At 36.9% G+C, this 17430-nt stretch overlaps 1 protein-coding gene across 2 annotated transcripts; it reads right to left on the reverse strand.

The window, feature by feature from the left end:
* gal (galanin/GMAP prepropeptide) lies at positions 1-6060 on the reverse strand. 2 transcript variants are annotated; one of them, XM_014976363.2, is made up of 6 exons: positions 5947-6060; positions 5786-5866; positions 4155-4209; positions 689-775; positions 458-529; positions 1-222 (listed from the first exon to the last, which is right to left on the reverse strand). In XM_014976363.2, the coding sequence occupies exons 2-6, from the start codon at positions 5864-5866 to the stop codon at positions 161-163; spliced, it is 357 nt and encodes a 118-aa protein (XP_014831849.1). In that variant the 5' UTR covers positions 5947-6060; the 3' UTR covers positions 1-160. The 2 variants fall into 2 exon arrangements, with proteins under 2 accessions (XP_014831849.1, XP_014831848.1); XM_014976362.2 differs by having other exon boundaries at positions 4155-4212; positions 5947-6059.
* Positions 6061-17430: the final 11370 nt, after the last annotated feature.

Below are 17430 nucleotides of genomic sequence, written 5' to 3' on the forward strand. Positions count from 1 at the left end.
TTCAGTAGATAAAAGATTTATTTACACAGGAACAGAAATAGCCAAGATGTATAGTTGGGGAATATAAGTTTGCCCATGGAGTTAAGATAATTGGACATTTAAAGAACTGGGAGGTCAAATATCTGAAACACTGTAGGAGGACACAGATGGAGGAGAGATGTTAGGGATTGGCCAGTTCATCTGATGACACAGGAGAAGACATGCTGTCCAGGGCTCCCATCTCTGAAATCACACACAAGACAAACATGAACAGCATTCAGAAAAACTTGTCCTGCTTCTTCTAGAGCCACATGTTAATCAGCACCTTTGAGATGTTTGGACAGGGTGTGTAACAGTAAGAACCCTAACCTTTTTGCATAGATTTGATATGTGGGAAAAATATTTACATGCTTAAGCACTTTCATATTCCTTCATATTTCAAAATTATGCCATCGGTTTTACTTTAACTCAAAAATACCTTTAAGTTTGAGGTACGACAGGAAATCGATGACAGTGTGGATGACATCTTCATCTCCTATTCGCAAGGAACCTACAGAGGCACAGAAGCAAAATGCAATAAACCTTAGAGTTGACTTTTTTTTTCTTCTTACAAATGATCAAATGCAGTTTTTCTGACTCCCAGGTTTTTCTTCAAGCAACTTTCAGCAACATCTATTCCAGAATATGGTATAAAATCTGAGTGACAGACCTGTTCTGAAGTCTTCATCCTGGCCCATGTCTCTCTTGCCAGCCAGACCCGCTTTGTCTCCTAGTGTCCTGTGTCCATCTATTCCGTCTGGAGAGTGAGGAGTGACCACAGTCAAATGTAATCATACAAGCAGAGAAGCGGTCAAATTAGATTTTAACCAGTGCAGCGTTAACTCTGATAATACATTTGTTTTCTACAACTTAATGGAAGAATGATTTCCAAACTAGCTTAGCTAAAAATGTCATTTGACAGTTAAAAGCTTGACTATTTTGAGGATAAACACCCCACTGTTTCAGAGGCATCATGCAGACACACATACATACATACATGCTCTCTAAAGAGTTCAAGGACAGTATTAACAGTTGGATAACTCAGCACTGCATTTGGTTTGTTAATGTTTTCTTCAGTTTTAGAACTTGTACAGACCAGCTGCAGGGCTTGGCTCATGGAATTGCAATGAAGCTGAAAACAGAAAGGACATTCAAAATATGACTTTTAATGCAAACACACAAAATATCCTATAGAAATTAAAAAATAGAAACAGAAAAGCAAAGTGGTTTTCTAGGTGGTAGCAGTTGTCATTAACACTGACTAACAGAGCTTTAGGTTGTATTGAAAAGGCAACAGATTCTCATGCCTTATCCTAGAAGCTTTTTGATTTATTTTTATGTGTTTTTCTTTTATGGATTCAGTAACTGGGGCTGTTTGTCTTTAGTTATTTATGATATTTATGTACAGGGTTCAGGGTTTCCCCCAGAAAACCTGCTATACCTGGTGGTCAGTCTACCATGTTTTTATATTAAAACATGTTAAGTTGACAGGAGATGTAAAATATTACTGGGTAATTATGTTACTGGAAGACATTGCCAACACACAACTATATAGGTGCAAAACGACAAACCAAAAAAAAATACAATTTAAATGAAATGATTTTCACTTCTGTTAAATCGAAATTAAGTTATTAGTTAGTGGAAAGCACTTTTAATGCATTTAGAGTCGGCCCATGGCATAAATTAACTAAGCATCTCCAGAGGCATCTCAATGGCCCCATAAATGCAAACATTTTAACACAGACGACAGATACAGAAATTTAACATTTGTTTACTGAGAATGTCAGTTCTGTTAAATCAAATGCTTTCAAACAAATTAAAAGATTTTAAATTGTTTAACACTGACTTTGTAAAAGTTCAAAGAGCAATCTTCATAGTTAAGATTGAGAGTACTTCAGCTACAATCTGAAGTATTCTCCAAAGAAACACGACTCCTCAGGGAGTTGATCTAATTGCAGGTGAAGCTTCTCTAAAAGAACACCTGCCAAATCGTCTAGTTTGAGTGAGAGGTGGCGCCCCAGCTGCACTGGGATAAACTTGAGAAATGCAGCTGCGGTGATGCGCTTGGCGCCAACACGTAGAGATGCCAGCTGATCGCTATGCTCCCAGCTTCATGCTATGTTCAATACATTAAATATAAACCCCTTTTCTCAGGAATGAGTTTGCTCTGCCGGTTCAATAATCAGCGCAGCAAAGACGCTTGCAGTTCCAGGTTACTGGTGAAGCCCTGTACATCTAACAGCGAGTAGAAATGGCACCAGTGAGGTCCATAAAGACATGAGTGATTAAGTTTGGTGTGAAAGAACTTTAGTCCGGTTCCAAATCCTGACTTCAACCACCAGAACACATTTGGAGACTGTGAGCCAAAAACAGACAGCAGCAATACCCTTTTTATAGAGTGGTGCCATAAATAAAGTCATAAAGCTTCTGGAAGTGGGACGATATCCCATAATAGTTTAAGTTGTTATAGCTACAAAAGGTGGGCAGAAATCATATAAAACCAGATGGATTAAGAATAAGATTTAACTTGAGTTAATTTGAGTGTACAGTTAGATGAGTGAATACTTTTGGCAGGACAGCGTTTCCTGGTCTACGTGTGGGTCAAGTTACAACCAAATCAGGTCATTCTTTATAGATGCTTAAATTCATGTTTAAATTAGTTTTGTCTGTGGATGAATTTACTTAGTTTAACTAAAAAATACATATTTATGTGTGTTAATAAAAATATGCAAGAAGCCACAATGAGAAAAGATTTGCATTAGGAGACAGACTGCTGTTTGGTATCTTAAAATGTCAGTTACTACAAAAAATACTGATAAACATAAATGTAAAAAAAGAAAAACACAATAACAAAAAAACAAGCATAATGTAAGGTATGTATTTATGGTTACTGAGATTTTATATCTGGGTATAGAATATTTTGCAGAATTTTGCAGAAAATATACAACCCAGATATAAGGACAATCAGAAGACAGTGGTGTCATGATTTTTGTGTGTTGGGTTTTGCTGGGAGTCAGATGATGATTTATTACTATTATTATTTCCGTGGGAATGGTGATATTGCACTTCCATCCTTCCTGTTTATAAATGATGTGTATTTATTTAATCCAGGTCTCTTTTTTAAATATTCTTCAATTCCCATTTTCTGCAGTATTTTTCAGGATGTTTCCAACATTACTGGTCTGGGTCTTAATCAGTTTTGCTGTAAGCGACATGAGCCCCAATCTGAAGTGATATCAATGGAAAATATTGACTGCCATTCAAATTTACCTGCTTCGTCCTCTCCAAAATGATGCTATTACTTAATTATTGCTTTTTTCAAATCTGAAGCCACTTGTTATAACAGTCTAGAAGAACATATAATCAGACTATAAGATTTACAGGAGGTTTTACAGATTTTTTTTTTGTGATTCAATCTTATTCATGTTCCACTCAATTCCTTCTGTTTAACGCATCTACAAAAATGCACCATTGGAATGGAGAAGAATGGCGGCACGAGAGAAAGGCATGAGGATGTGTCCTCTGATGGACAACAGAAGCAGCTTAAAAAAAAGATGTTAACAAAGAGCAATTCCTGTCCTGGTGCCAAGGCCCTGCAGCGGCCGTATGTTTCTATCTTACATTGAGTGACCAGCTCGTCTCTGCCTCTGGCACTGGGGGAATCCTTTATCTGAATTAGGTGATCAATACGACCTGAAACACAGGATGAGGCAGGAGCAACCTTTACCTGGGCTCCACACACACACACACCCACACACACCCACACACACACACACACACACACACACACACACACACACACACACACACACACACACACACACACACACACACACACACACGCACACACACACACACGCACGCACGCACGCACACAGATCTGGACACCCATTGTTAACTTAATGTGTCCTCTGAAGCTAATGAAGTCATCTTCGAATTACACTGCATTAGCTGATACACAGAGAAGACGGACACAGACAAAGAAACACATCAACACAAAGATGAGCTCCATCAGCTCTTTTGTGCACTTTGTTAAATCAGCAACATTTTCAGGGAGAACAAAGAATAGCGGATGGGCGTGAGGTGGTGTGTGTGTGTGTCTGTCTGTCTCATGGGGTGTGTGCAGTCTTACTTACGAGGACCTAACAGGTAGCCAGCACTGTTCAGAGTCCAGCCACGCTTCTCCTTCGCCTGCTGGTTCCAAAGACACAGCAGGACAAACTCATTCAGACGTTTTCTTGTCGTTTTATTTCTCTAACAATAGCAGATGACATGATTCTGATTTGATCTCTAGACCCCAGATATCAGAAGGAATGGAATACTTCCAAAAGTAAAACAACAATATGGATATTAGTATCTGTTGTATAGCATATACCCTTATTGTTATTAGGGTTGTGACACCATGTTAATAATAAGAAAGGAAAATTTACCACTTTTTTAATAATATACTGTACATAAGCTGAACAAGTTTTTGTTTTTGTTTTTTTGTTACACCTCAGTCTGCATGACAATGGCTGAAATATGAGCATTTTAGATCTGTGGATATTGGTAATTATTGATTGTATTTTTGTTTTAAATATTGGTATTACTATCAGACTGGTGGAGTGACCTTTTCTGTTTGATCCACAGTTTTCACTCTTCCCCAGCGTTTATTTAAAAGTAGTTAAGAAGCATGAGGGTGAAACCTTCAACTGCTGCTGCGCAACTTACAGGTTTCAACCACAGCATATGGTGAACAATATTCACCATATGCTTAGCTATATGTTGAATATTGAATATTGTATCAGACATATTATTATTGATTTATTGTCCAGCCAAATATTATTGTGCTAAATGTCACCTTTGCTAAGTGAGTCCTAAATTTTCACAGCTGTATTTTAACATTGCTGTGTTTCACAGTTTTATCTTCATTTGTAAGTTCTGGAAATTTGTTTCTTTCACGGCTTTTAAGGAATCTAAAAAACACTTTACAATGTATTAAATATTACATTGAAAAACAACAGTTTTTCTTTTCTGTGTTAAGACACAGATTAGAAAAAATTAGATCTGGTTTGATTTTCTTTTAATGTTTAAAATAATGTAAAAAAAAAAAATAACATCCTCCAAATATCAATTTATGCAAAGTTTAATGTTTACTTCATAATTCACATAATATCAGTCATTTAAACATGCAACTATGAGGTTATGGAGCTACAGCTTTGATTCAATTCAGGTTTTTACTAACAGAAGCCTTAACCATCTTGTAATGTTTGTTAAAAGCTGAGTTGGAATTGGCTGTCTTGAATGTCACACATGAACAAATAAATTTGAGAAATGGGTGGAAAAAATAAGACGTTATTATGCAGCCATTTGTAAGTGTATAATAGGTAAATGATTAAAGCTATATAATTCGTCAACTTCACCTTCTACTAATACAATGAAATTAACAAATATTTTGCAAAAATTATCAGTGGTTTAGTTGTGTATTTAAATACTCAAATGTTCTTCTAAATTCATTGATGCCTGTATGAAAAGAAAAAGGTTACAATTAAATATATTTGTTGTGAGAATCCCAAAGGAAAAAATGAAAGAAAAAAAAACAGTCACAGAGCATCCATGAGTGGTTTTAACAAACAGAGGTGAGCTGTGATATGTCTATGTTCAAATATTTAATCCAGATTTGATTAGTTTAAAATGTCTAGACTTTGAACTAAAGCTTAACATAAACTGGTAACGTGAAGCTATTGTGTCAAATGGACAAAGTTGCGTTAGAGGCACAGAAACTTACCGCAATAACCAGGCCGATGGTCTCAGAGAGGGTTGCGCAAAAGATGAGCGTCACGCAAAAAACGCCGAAGCACCTCTGCATCTGAGTCAGAAACAGAATAAAGACTGAATAAAAGCTCCGCTTCATCAGAAACAGTGTTGGCAAAAAAAAAGCGCGCCTACCTTTCTTTGATCGGTCTGTCCTCCAGGTGGCGCTGTCCGAGTTGAAGTTGCCGCTGAGTCTCTGATCTGTTTGGGATGAAGTGAGGACTCCAGCCTCCTTTTATTGGCCTCAGCAGCCCGATCCTAGGGCCGCCTGCTGCCGTCAGCAGCCCCTCCTGCTCCTGCACACAGGATGGGGAGGTTAGGCAGAATTCAATAGCAGGCCTGGCTCATAATGCCATCATCAGATTTTTCCTTGTCGCCCTCGGAGACCTGAGATTGAATTTTACGGAGAAAACACGCCTGTCTTATATTTTTCCCTTCTAATCTGATCAAGAGTTCATTTCTTGAGTTCCCTCCATCACCGAGAGTCCTATTGGTCAATAAAGCATCTTCTTGTCAGTGATCATAACCACTTAGGCGTTTTATAGCGTATATGAATATAGATACTTTTATTTTTAGTTGTTGTGATGCTGCTTGTGTGGAGCATTTAGTTCTGAAACAACGGACCGCCGTTTTATTCAGCTGTCTAAACCAGATTCATTAATAAGAATGCTAACCTATGATTCAAACATACTTTTTACATTGAATAAACCTGGAGACTTGGAGTGTTGGTAACACTTTATTTGAAGGGGGGTGAATAAGACTGTCATGACACTTTCATAAACATGACATAACACCTGTCATGAACATAAATAAGCCTGCATGAATATTTATGACTGTTGTCATAAAGCGTCATTCGGTAAATGATGACACTTTTAATACAAAGTTGACATTATTCAAAATGTCTTTGTTATGACAACTTGACATTAACTAAAAAATCATTACTGATATAAATTTGTTATAAAAGTATTACTGATTGCACTTTAAAAATTAGGTAACTTTATGTTATTAAAGGTAAAGTTTAAACAGTAATGATTTATATGATTTAATAAATATTTAATGATGAAGATTTATGATTTATTAGAATGCGCCCGTCTCTGATGAAGACAAGAGGACAGATAAAAGTGAAAAAATGATCTAATGATTTATGTATCAGCATAAATTCTTAATGCTGGTACAGAAAAATATCATAATATGAAATCTGCAAGAAAAGAGTTTAAAAAAACAAAAGGAATATATTTGTAGGATATAACTTCTTCCCACCACAAACTTGCCAGTTTTGACTTTACAAGGGAGAGTAAAACATGGAACAATAAAAGATAAGAGAAAGTTTTATTCTCTGTTGAGAATAAAACTATAAGAACTCAGTATGAGTTCTTATAGGAGGCCCTTCCTGCATCTAAATCCTCCAATTGAACTCCACTGAGACTGTTTGGAATGGATTTCAGGAGAGATTTACAATAATGGAGCTGGAACAGATTTTCTTTGTGATGTCATCTTCACCACATGGAGCAACTTTTCAATCAGCCAGATGGAAATATTTTTAACTCACTTTTAATTATGTGTTATAGTCTTAAAGTTTTGATCAGTTGAAGAACAGTCTGTAAAAGTTTATCCTGTTTCTTCTTATTGCATTTTAAGCTCAATATACAATGCAGTAGGACTTTGTTTCAGCAAAAACCTCCTGGTGTCTTCCTGAAACCTGCGACTTCAAAGGCCTTTCAATCATCAGCCTCACTGACGACTGAAGAGCGTCTATGAATCTATGAAGTGAAAGCTTGGTGCTTTGGGAAAAAAAACAAACTATTTTGTGTACATAAGGGTGAGTTGTAACATGGTGTTGCAACTCTGACCTTATGTATTAAAAAATGCAAAAAGTATTTTACTTTTCATTTTATTAATTAAAAAATATGACATTAGTCAAGAGAGATCGGTTGACCTTTATCTATAATTTGTTATTCACAACAAGATCATTTCCACATAAAATTTTTGGCATCAAATTGCCAAAGTCACTCCAATGTTTAAAGCTGGGGACTTTGCAAATTCTGAAATTCTGAAAAACTGTTGGGAAAGACTCAGATTCTTGAGAATAGGGACAAAACAGGTCCTATGGATAAAGCACAAAATTTGAATAAAATATACACAAAATATAATTTTTTCAAATATCTAACTAAACTAACCTGGGTCATGAGAGCACAACAATGTATATTTTCCTTGTCTTTGCTGAATGTTTTTTTATTTTAAAGATTGTAGTAGGTGGCTGGTGTCTTTAAAATCTCTTGTCCAGGAGCAGAACTCAATACATTATAATAGTTTAAAACAATACTAAATATACTAAAATTATATATTATGACAATTAAGTATAAGTAGTCATATAACTAATTATAAAAGTATCAATAAATTTAATTAAAAATCATTTTTATATATTTTCCAACTCCATTGAAATTTGTCCCTAGTTTTTGTCAACACCGTCAGACATAAAAAGAATGTAACAAAATCAGGTATTATTGGGGGGCACCAGAACTTCTGAGGACCCCATGACCACTTCCTTTCTCTTCCTTTGCTAAGATGGCTAGTTAGCTCTGGTTAGCTTAAGTAATTCTTTAGTTTTTTCTTCTGTTTTATTCCTAAGTTGTTTGTCACAACCATGATGTGTCAACACCATAACTGACAATTTTCAAAACTTTGATGAAATTTTGTGAACTAAAAGCTTAATTCTGGTATAATGTAAAGATTTCATGGACCTGACGAGCTACAATATGACCTCCTTCAGAATAACATCATATAAATTGAGGTAGTTTGGTATTTTGTCAGCTCTGTCAGATGTCAACTCCATCAGAGTTTTTGTGACTCTTTCAGTGAAATTGTTGACAAATCTCACTTAAATGTGCAATTAATTCATTTTAATGTATTTTACATAAACTGCATTACTTCACATGTATCAAGTTTTTCTTTTTACTCACTAGTTTATCACCACCTTCAGTTCTGTGTCAACTCCGTCATGCACTGTCAACTCCGTCAGATGGACTTTTTCTTGTTTTTTGTTTTAAATAATTTTTTTTGTTTGTTTCTTGAGAAGCATTTGTCTGTAAAACTGAGTAAAAATATCACTAATAGGATATTTTAAAAATAATTTTATATTTATTTTTTGTCAGATGGTGATGACAAAGTTCTGGGTCAGGTCAATTAAAAATGTAATTTTTTAAAAAAGTTCCAACTGGGAGCCTGTACCTTAGCATCTTTACTTTTCCAAAACATTATTAGTCATATTTGCATACATAAGGTTGAGAAATAATAAAAAAACAAAATTGGGGAAAATTAAAACCCATTTTGTCCATATTCTCAAGAATCACTGAAACAACAATTAACAATATATTGTCAGACTGTCGGTATGGCGTTAGAAATTACTGTTCCACATCAACGGCACATAACTAACAAGATTGTAAACAACATGGACAACAAAAGCTTTGTCACTGATTTTGTTTTATATTTAATTATGTTTGTTGTTTTTATGGAGAAAATGCATAGACAGCTGAACATCAGTGGCATAAATGTTGGACTGTACACTATTTCGTTTTTGACTGCAAATGCAGAGGAGTACATTATCATTAGTTTATATTTCTAGTAAGAATTAGTGTTCTATGTAACCGCCATTGGTTTCATGAATTAATCTTTAAAAGTCACTAATCCCAACCTGCCAGTTGTTTTACCACCACAGAGTCAGCAAGCAGCACCGTTCTGAACAATGGGCCAACCCATCCAGAGGTTCAGTGAAAGATAATAGAAGACAAATTGAAAATTCAATTGGGCTACATGAAACTGCTCTCATTTTCATAATGATTATGCCTGTGTTTGTATGTGTGAACAAACAATAAATAAATAAACACTGCAGTGGTTATTAGAAATGTTATTAGGTTTACCTTGATTACGTTCAATCATTGAGATAACATTCTCCAGTTTGTCCCTGAACTCCCTGAACATTTGCTATTCTCCATTTAATCATCTCATTCATCTGCAAGGGTTGCTTCAGGGCTGTATAGTTCCCTAATTAACATTTACACAAATCATTTTACCTTTGCAAAAGCAATAGCATTGTTATTGCTAAACCTGATTATGCAATCTCTTTGAAGGTTTATTTGAAGAGGAAGTTGTTTGGTTGGCTTCCAATGGGAGATCAATGGTTCGATCCTCAGCCCCACTTTGTGATGAAGTGTTTGAAGGTGTTCAACACTGAGCCACCACGTGTCTCCTCATAAGCCTGTTACTTCTATGTCTGGATAGATGTATGAGAGAAGGGCTACACAGATAAAGTGAAATCATTTGAACTTTTTCACATTTTATCACATTACAACCACAGTTTTCAGTTTGACTTGAATTTTGTGTGACAGACAAACAAAAAAAACAGAACATAACTCTGACGGGAAAGAAAAATATAAATTATTTTCCTTTTTACATTTCATAAAAACCTTTAAAGTCTGCTATGGATTTGAATTTAGCCCTTTTACTCTGATACCCCAAAAACAAATTAAGTGCGTCCAAGATCCTTCAGAAGTCCTTTATCTATAGTCACTTAGTCATTTTTCACCAAATCACCTCCCCAACACTTCCTTCACTTATCCTCAGATCCTCACCATGTTCAATTGTCCAGACTTTGTCCTCATCAGAGTTCTTCTTTTTTTCTCATTCATCTGTCTGCACCTGGATCCTAATCCATTGTAACAAACATTAACAGCCAAAGCTAAACCACAGTGTCTTAGATCAATGGTTCACAACCCTTGTCCTCAAATCCCTCTGTCCCACATCTTTTCAATGTGTCTCTGTTCCAGCATACCTGATTCAAATGACTGAATGACCTCCTCTGCATGCCATCTAGTTCTGCTAAAGCCTGTTAATCACCCAGTTATTTATGTCAGGAGTATGACAGAAAGGAAGCATCTGAAACATGCAGGGCAGGGCCCTTGAGGACAAGGATTGGGAAATACTGGATATTCATGTGTTAGAATGGCTAAGTAAAGTCCAGATTTTAATCCCACTAAGGATGAGAAATTTGCTGTTCACTAACATTCTCAATTCAGTTTGGTGGAGCTTGAGGTATTTTTTATTAGAGTGTCTGTAGAGAAATACCTCCAAATACTGTCAGCTCTCACTGAGGAGGTTCTACAAATACTGACTGCAACATACTGAATATGACCACATGCCACGCTTTTTAGGTTTCACTGTGAAATATATTGAAAACTGTGTCATTTTCTTTTCACTTTAGAATCATAATTAACTTTGTGTTGGCTTAAATAAAACACTAATAAAATATGTTAAAGTTTGTTGCGGGTGACGGTGGTTAGGGAAAATGTCTGGGTTGGTTATAAATGCTGTTAATGAAATGAATGGAAACCAATATAAAGCAAAGTTCAAGGATGTGTGTGTGTGTGTGTGTGTGTGTGTGTGTGTGTGTGTGTGTGTGTGTGTGTGTGTGTGTGTGTGTGTGTGTGTGTGTGTGTGTATGCGTGTGTGTGTATGTGTGTGTGTGTGCGTGTATGTGTGTTGGCCTGAATACTAGGAGGATCCCATCTTCTCTAAATGCTAATAAGGTTTAGAAAAGGAACACAGTTAGCTCTGTGCTTTTGCTCCAGACCAGCAGGGGTGCACATGTAATATGATTGACCCACAGCTTCAGAAGCTTTTTTCTTTCACTCTAAGCTTGATGCAGTTATAGAAGTCTAGGATATTAGAAGTAAGCATGATGCATGACGTAAGTATGACGCTAAATAGGCATGGAAAAGAGAATATTACTGCTCGGGGTGAAATAAGGCTGAAGCATTTTTCAGGCAGTTGAAGGTCATGAGGCAGAACAGACTCATGACAGTTTACCTGTCCAGGTCTAACACAGAGACACAAATTGACCAGTTTGTTTTTAAAATTTGAAGACCATCAGTCACTTTATAGACAGCAATTCACACACCTCACCACTTGGTGCAGACAGGCAGATATTTACAACTTTTCACAGAGTACATCACAAGGATAACTAAATCAATACAAAAATATAAATATCACCAGAGCATCATCTTTGACTCAGGCACCATACTCGAATGCTTCTCAGTATCCGGGAGCTGACAGCATGTTGAAGAGACACAGACGAGTGCTGCTGAATTTTCTTTCTAATGAAGAAAGGCTTTGGGGATCAAGAAACCTCTTATTCAGAGTGTTCCCGATTTTTGATCACTTCACTTAAAGAAAGGTTTCCTGATTTTAAAACTTTGGCTGAAGAGGCAGAGTGCTGATTCAGCCTCCAGAACAACTTGATGACCCAGATGGCCCAGATACTCCAAGGGCCTGTCATGATCCGTGTTTTTCTGTATTATTGTTTTGAGATTTTCTGTGTTTAGTCCTGTTTCCCTGAGTCTCTGTGTTGTCCTGTTAGCCCTTGATTGTTCCCAGGTGTGTTTCGTTCCCTTGATTACCCCCTGTGTATTTAGTCCCACCTGTTGTCTGTGTTCTTCGTCGGATCCTGGTCGTGTGTTCGTGCTTTGTTGGTTCCTTGTGCCGTTCCCTGTTGTTCTGTTCCTTGGTTTTCATCATTAAATTCATCATTATCATCTTCATCTGGGTCTGCCTGCGTCCTCTCTTCACCACCACCAAACCACCCCATGACAGGGCCAGGAGAGAATCAATGTTTCGATTGTGTTGACAGCTGAAAGGGAACTGAATGAGAAAATCAGTTTCCATGCATAAACATATGAGCTTTTCTTCTATACTATGTTTCTAAATGACACTTCCAATTGCATCAAGGTGTATGATCTCTTCCTTGGATCTTTTACAAAATATGGCAAGTGTTTTATGAGACCATGGCATTATTCCCTTCACTCTTTGGATGACATTGTGTGTTGTTTTGTGGTGCCTCCATCTTCTGAAGACACTGGAGCTCATCAGAATGTCTCTGAGTTGTTACCTTTGACTGCATGATATATTTTTAACACCTCTCTTGTAGGAACATCATCCCTAGAAGATTTGTTTTCATCTTCTTCAATATTCATTAGCAACTCCAAAAAAGCACCTAAAGTCAATTTGTTTTTAAGAATTTCTCCAGTTTTCTGGCATGAATCCCTCACCAGCCTTCTTTGGAGTTCATTTTTATCGTGGCAAACATTCCCTCCAGCAAATTGAGGAGGGAAAAAAAGGCACCTTGTTTTACTGATGAGGGGTATAATACCCCTCAACAGTAAAACAAGGTGCCTTTTTTTCAATTAAACACTAAACTGTGTGCCTAATTAAACACCAACTCTCAAGCCTCAACACACAAGTCAGTAAGGAAGGACCCACCTCACCTGCTAACTGTTTGGCAGGAGGCTGTGCTGTAAGAAAGCTGTGCAGAGTACTTTAACCCCATGTTGCCAGTTTCAACACTGACAGACTCTGTAGTGCATGTCTTTGTGGCCTGCTGTGGCTTTCTTTTTGTGGCTGTAACTCCATCTACCTTTTCCTGGACCTGTTAATGCTACCATAATAGCTCAGTAGTCATATCCTCTTTCCTTTCTTTGTGTTCTCAGAAAATAGGGGTCTGTCCTGCCCTGTCCTCCTCTTGTCTGCTTTGAGCTTGACAGCAACACGTACAATGCTGTCCCATCCCCAGCTCTTAAAGCATCATAACTGGAAATTCTTCGAGAATAAAAAGAAAAAAGCCCATTACAATTCACATTCCAGTTTCTTCATTTCATTTGTTTAACAATGATATTTTGATGTTTTTATCTTGTACATGGTGATCTTACTTGGTCCACACTGACATCATTATCTAGCCTTCTATGGCATCACTTTTGATTTTTTAGGGGGAAAATATTTTCTCCGTTCTTTGGGAGCTTGGTAGTCCCTGACTATCTATCAATCATAAGGTTATGAAAATAATGTCACAGGGGAAAGCCATCTTTAGGGTGTAGTTTAGGTAGATTAGTAAAAGGAGTGGAATTTTACTGTCTGGGCCACTCTGCAATTTTTCCCTTAAGGTCTCATGATAGCACTGAAAAGATAAACTATTTTTCTGTTGTTTCTATGCATTATTTTTGCTTTAATAAATTGGATTGATGACTTTAACTCCGTTTTCTTGGTTATTCAAGACGATTCGTCCCACCAACTCCCTCTTAAGATAGTGTCAGAGGTATTTAAATTGTAACATAAAACTCTGATAAAGATGATCATTTTAAATCATTACTTCAAAGTCAGCTTTATTTAGAGCTGTGGAACTAAATAAGTCAACAGTTTACATTGAAGAGATCTTTTCATAACTGCCACTATAACTCAATTGACAGCTTCACACGGGTCATTACTGACAGTAGTGAGAAAAACCAGAACAGGAGATCAACCAGATCTAACAAAATCAGCATAAATCCATATTGATCTCCCTAAAGACATGGCTTTTAAATCTCCTCAACTCAATACGTTCGTGCCAGCCTAATAACTCTGGGCTAAGGTCCAAATCAAGGACGGAAAAGGATTAAAGAAAAATTCATGATTATTATGACTAACGACTCAGAGGGCAGTAAAGAGGTGAAAAGTGATAACAATTCTAGGGGCCCTGACCAGCAGGGGGTCCTCCACAATTTAATTATTTATATTTTGTTCATAGAAATAAAATTAAAAAAAATCGGGGTTGTGATGGTCCGACCAGTCAAGGACAAGGACAAAGGCATATATAAAAAAAATATCTCCTATTTATTTTTTCCAAAAAATTCTTAACAAAAGGTTTCAACAACAAATCTAAAAAAGTATAACAAAATGGGCCCAAAAGAAATCAACTAAGGCAAACATAACTCAAGATAACAAACCAAAAACTGACCTCACACAATGAACACACAGGGGAATTTATACAAAAGGCTAGCCTACACAAACGAGGAGGGGTAGGGAAGGAGACAAAGACAAATAATGTATAAACATAAATGATTAATTTAAACTAAAACATTTTGACTTAAACACCACTATAAAAACCAAAATAACCTAACACCAAAAAGGTTTTAGCAATTATGCCATTAGTGGAGAGAGGCAGATTTTTTTCACATCAAGTCCCCTGCTTCCAGCAGCCTGATGGACCGTTCCACTTCCTGGTTTTCCTTTCAGCCAACCCCCTTCTGTCAGCCAGTCCTTAAAACTGAAGAAAAGGTGGAGGAACCTCCACAGGGGTCCTGTCAAATACAAAATTAATCATATTGTATTTTCAAAGATTGTTTTTTAGCCATAGACATAATACAAGAATAGACGCCTCATGGACCGCTCTCGCCTATTGTCGCTGACGAGATTTAGGGCGGCCATCTTGGAAGGGTCGACCACTCCACTCAGCGTTATATGTCCAGCAGGCACAATGACATATCAGTGCATTTAATCGATCATAACACGCTTTTTTGTTACTGGAAACCATATTCAAACATCTGTCAAAGCTACATTTATAAACAATTGTATTTTTAAAGTATGTTTTAATTGCATTGATACATAGTTCAGCATATTTAAATACGCTTAGTGGGGAAAACCATAGAATAGGAATAGAATATTCTGATACTGATGTATGATGAGCATTTTACAAACCACACAGCCGTTCATAATTTATTTAATAAATTATTTAGTAATATCAATATATTTTTATATAAATATACAAACAAATAAATAATGATTAATGATGACAGATTAATAATGATTAATACTGAATAATATATATTAGATACATGTTTATATGTATATATGCATATAAACATGTACAGCCTAATATATATTATCTGTCGGCTGTTTTCCAGCTGAGGATTTCTAGCTTCAGAGTGATTCAGCAGCTGAGATTGAGTCCGATGCGAGATTCATTCGTGCTGCAGTGAATCCGTCTCTCTTTAAAGATATCTTCCTCACATCGTGTCTTTAGGAAACCTTCAAAACAAAAACGGAAGATTTGGGATGTATCTTACTCTTGACAGAGTGAAAGAATTACACATAAATAATACCCAGATAGCACACAATGTTAAATCAATGTTGAATTATAGTTAGAATCGTTGATTTTTGGTTGAAGTCGACAAATGATGGTGGATCAACCATCAAACAACCATCCAATCAAACCGTTGAAACTGTGTCATTGAATCAATGTTGTTTTGTGGTGGAAATCTAATGACTGAAATGCTGATGTCTGATTAATGTTGAATCAATGTCAGTTGTTTTGCCGCACCCCTTCCCTTCTTCTCCTCCTCATCAGAGCTCTGGGTCAGAGGATTTTATTAGTGAGTGGGGGTTATGTTTTAAATTAAGCACTGCAGAGGATACTCGCTGCTGATTTCTTTCTGTACATTTTCTTACTTGTTCATAAAAAGTCTTACTGACTGTTTGTGTGTGATATTTTGACACAAAAACATCTACAACTTACTAAGAGGAGTAGAGCGGTCCACCCCCACCATTTACATGAGTGCGATGGCCCAACCACACAGCTGCTTCGCTGTTGGCTTGTTCGCAAAAGATGTTAATTCAATGTTGAATTATTATCATAAAGGTTGCATGTATGGTTGAGGTCGACAACTGACGGTGGATCAACCATAAAACAACCATCCCACTCTAGCCAATTGACTATCGTTGAAACTGTGTCATTGAATTAATGTTGTTTTGTGGTCAAATTTTAATAGTTGAAACACCAACATTGAATCCAGTGTTTTTCAGCACTGGTTTTCAGGGCACACTGCCTTGCAAGTATTAGGCATTTAAATAACTAGGCATACATGATTTTAATTGATGGCTGATTAACAGGGTTTTGCCGAACTGAAAACATGCAGGTCAGTTTGACTTAAGAACCAAGGTTGGGCAAAACTGCTTATCAATTTTGATTCAAAGTATGCTGTTTGTCAAGCCCCTAACCCACCCCTCCCCAGGTACCATTTGTCCTGCCCCCCGAGCACCTCACACACACACACACACATACACACACGCGGGCACGCACACACACATACACACCCAACCTTCCCCTATTTACTCCCCCTAACTTTCCCCCATTTACTCTCCCCCAAACCCATCCTCTTCTCTCCCTTCCACTCATCCTCCTTGAGCTCTGGGTCAGAGCATTTTATTATTGAGGGGGGAGTTAATTATGTTTTAAATTAGCACAATATTGAGAACAGTGAGCTGTGATTCTTTCTTTTCTGTACACTTTCTTACTTGACTGTAAATATTATTACTGACTGTTTAAACATATTTTGTTGACACAAAATATCTACAACTTACTACAAGGACTGGAGTGGTCCACCCCCACTATTTACATGAGTGGGATCCCAGATAGCACACAATGTTAAATCAACGTTGAATTATCATCACAAAGGTTGCATGTATGGTTGAGGTCGACAACTGACGGTGGATCAACCATCAAACAACCATCCAACTCTCGCCAATTAACTAACGTTGAAACTGTGTCATTGAATCAGTGTTGTTTTGTGGTTGACATCAAATAAATGAAATGCCAACGTCGAATCCAGCGTGTTTCAGCACTGGTCCTCCAGACCCTACAAGTTTTAGACATTTCCCCAATTCAGCACACATGATATTAATTGACATCTGATTAACAGGGTTTTGCTGAACTGAAAATACGCAGGTCAGTTTGATTGAGGACAAGGTTTGGGGAAGAAC

Source organism: Poecilia mexicana, unplaced genomic scaffold (assembly GCF_051168715.1).
Source record: "Poecilia mexicana isolate PSO_F unplaced genomic scaffold, ASM5116871v1 scaffold_6, whole genome shotgun sequence".
Lineage (NCBI taxonomy): Eukaryota > Metazoa > Chordata > Actinopteri > Cyprinodontiformes > Poeciliidae > Poecilia > Poecilia mexicana.

Excerpts from the sequence above, each read along its gene's own strand:
- gal (XM_014976362.2), bottom strand. The coding sequence starts at position 5,866 with ATGCAGAGGTGCTTCGGCGTTTTTTGCGTGACGCTCATCTTTTGCGCA. Across the intron at positions 4,213-5,785 it reads CCATCGGCCTGGTTATTGCG|CAGGCGAAGGAGAAGCGTGG; the intron begins GTAAGTTTCTGT and ends CTTTGGAACCAG. Across the intron at positions 776-4,154 it reads TGGCTACCTGTTAGGTCCTC|ACGGAATAGATGGACACAGG; the intron begins GTAAGTAAGACT and ends CTCACTCTCCAG.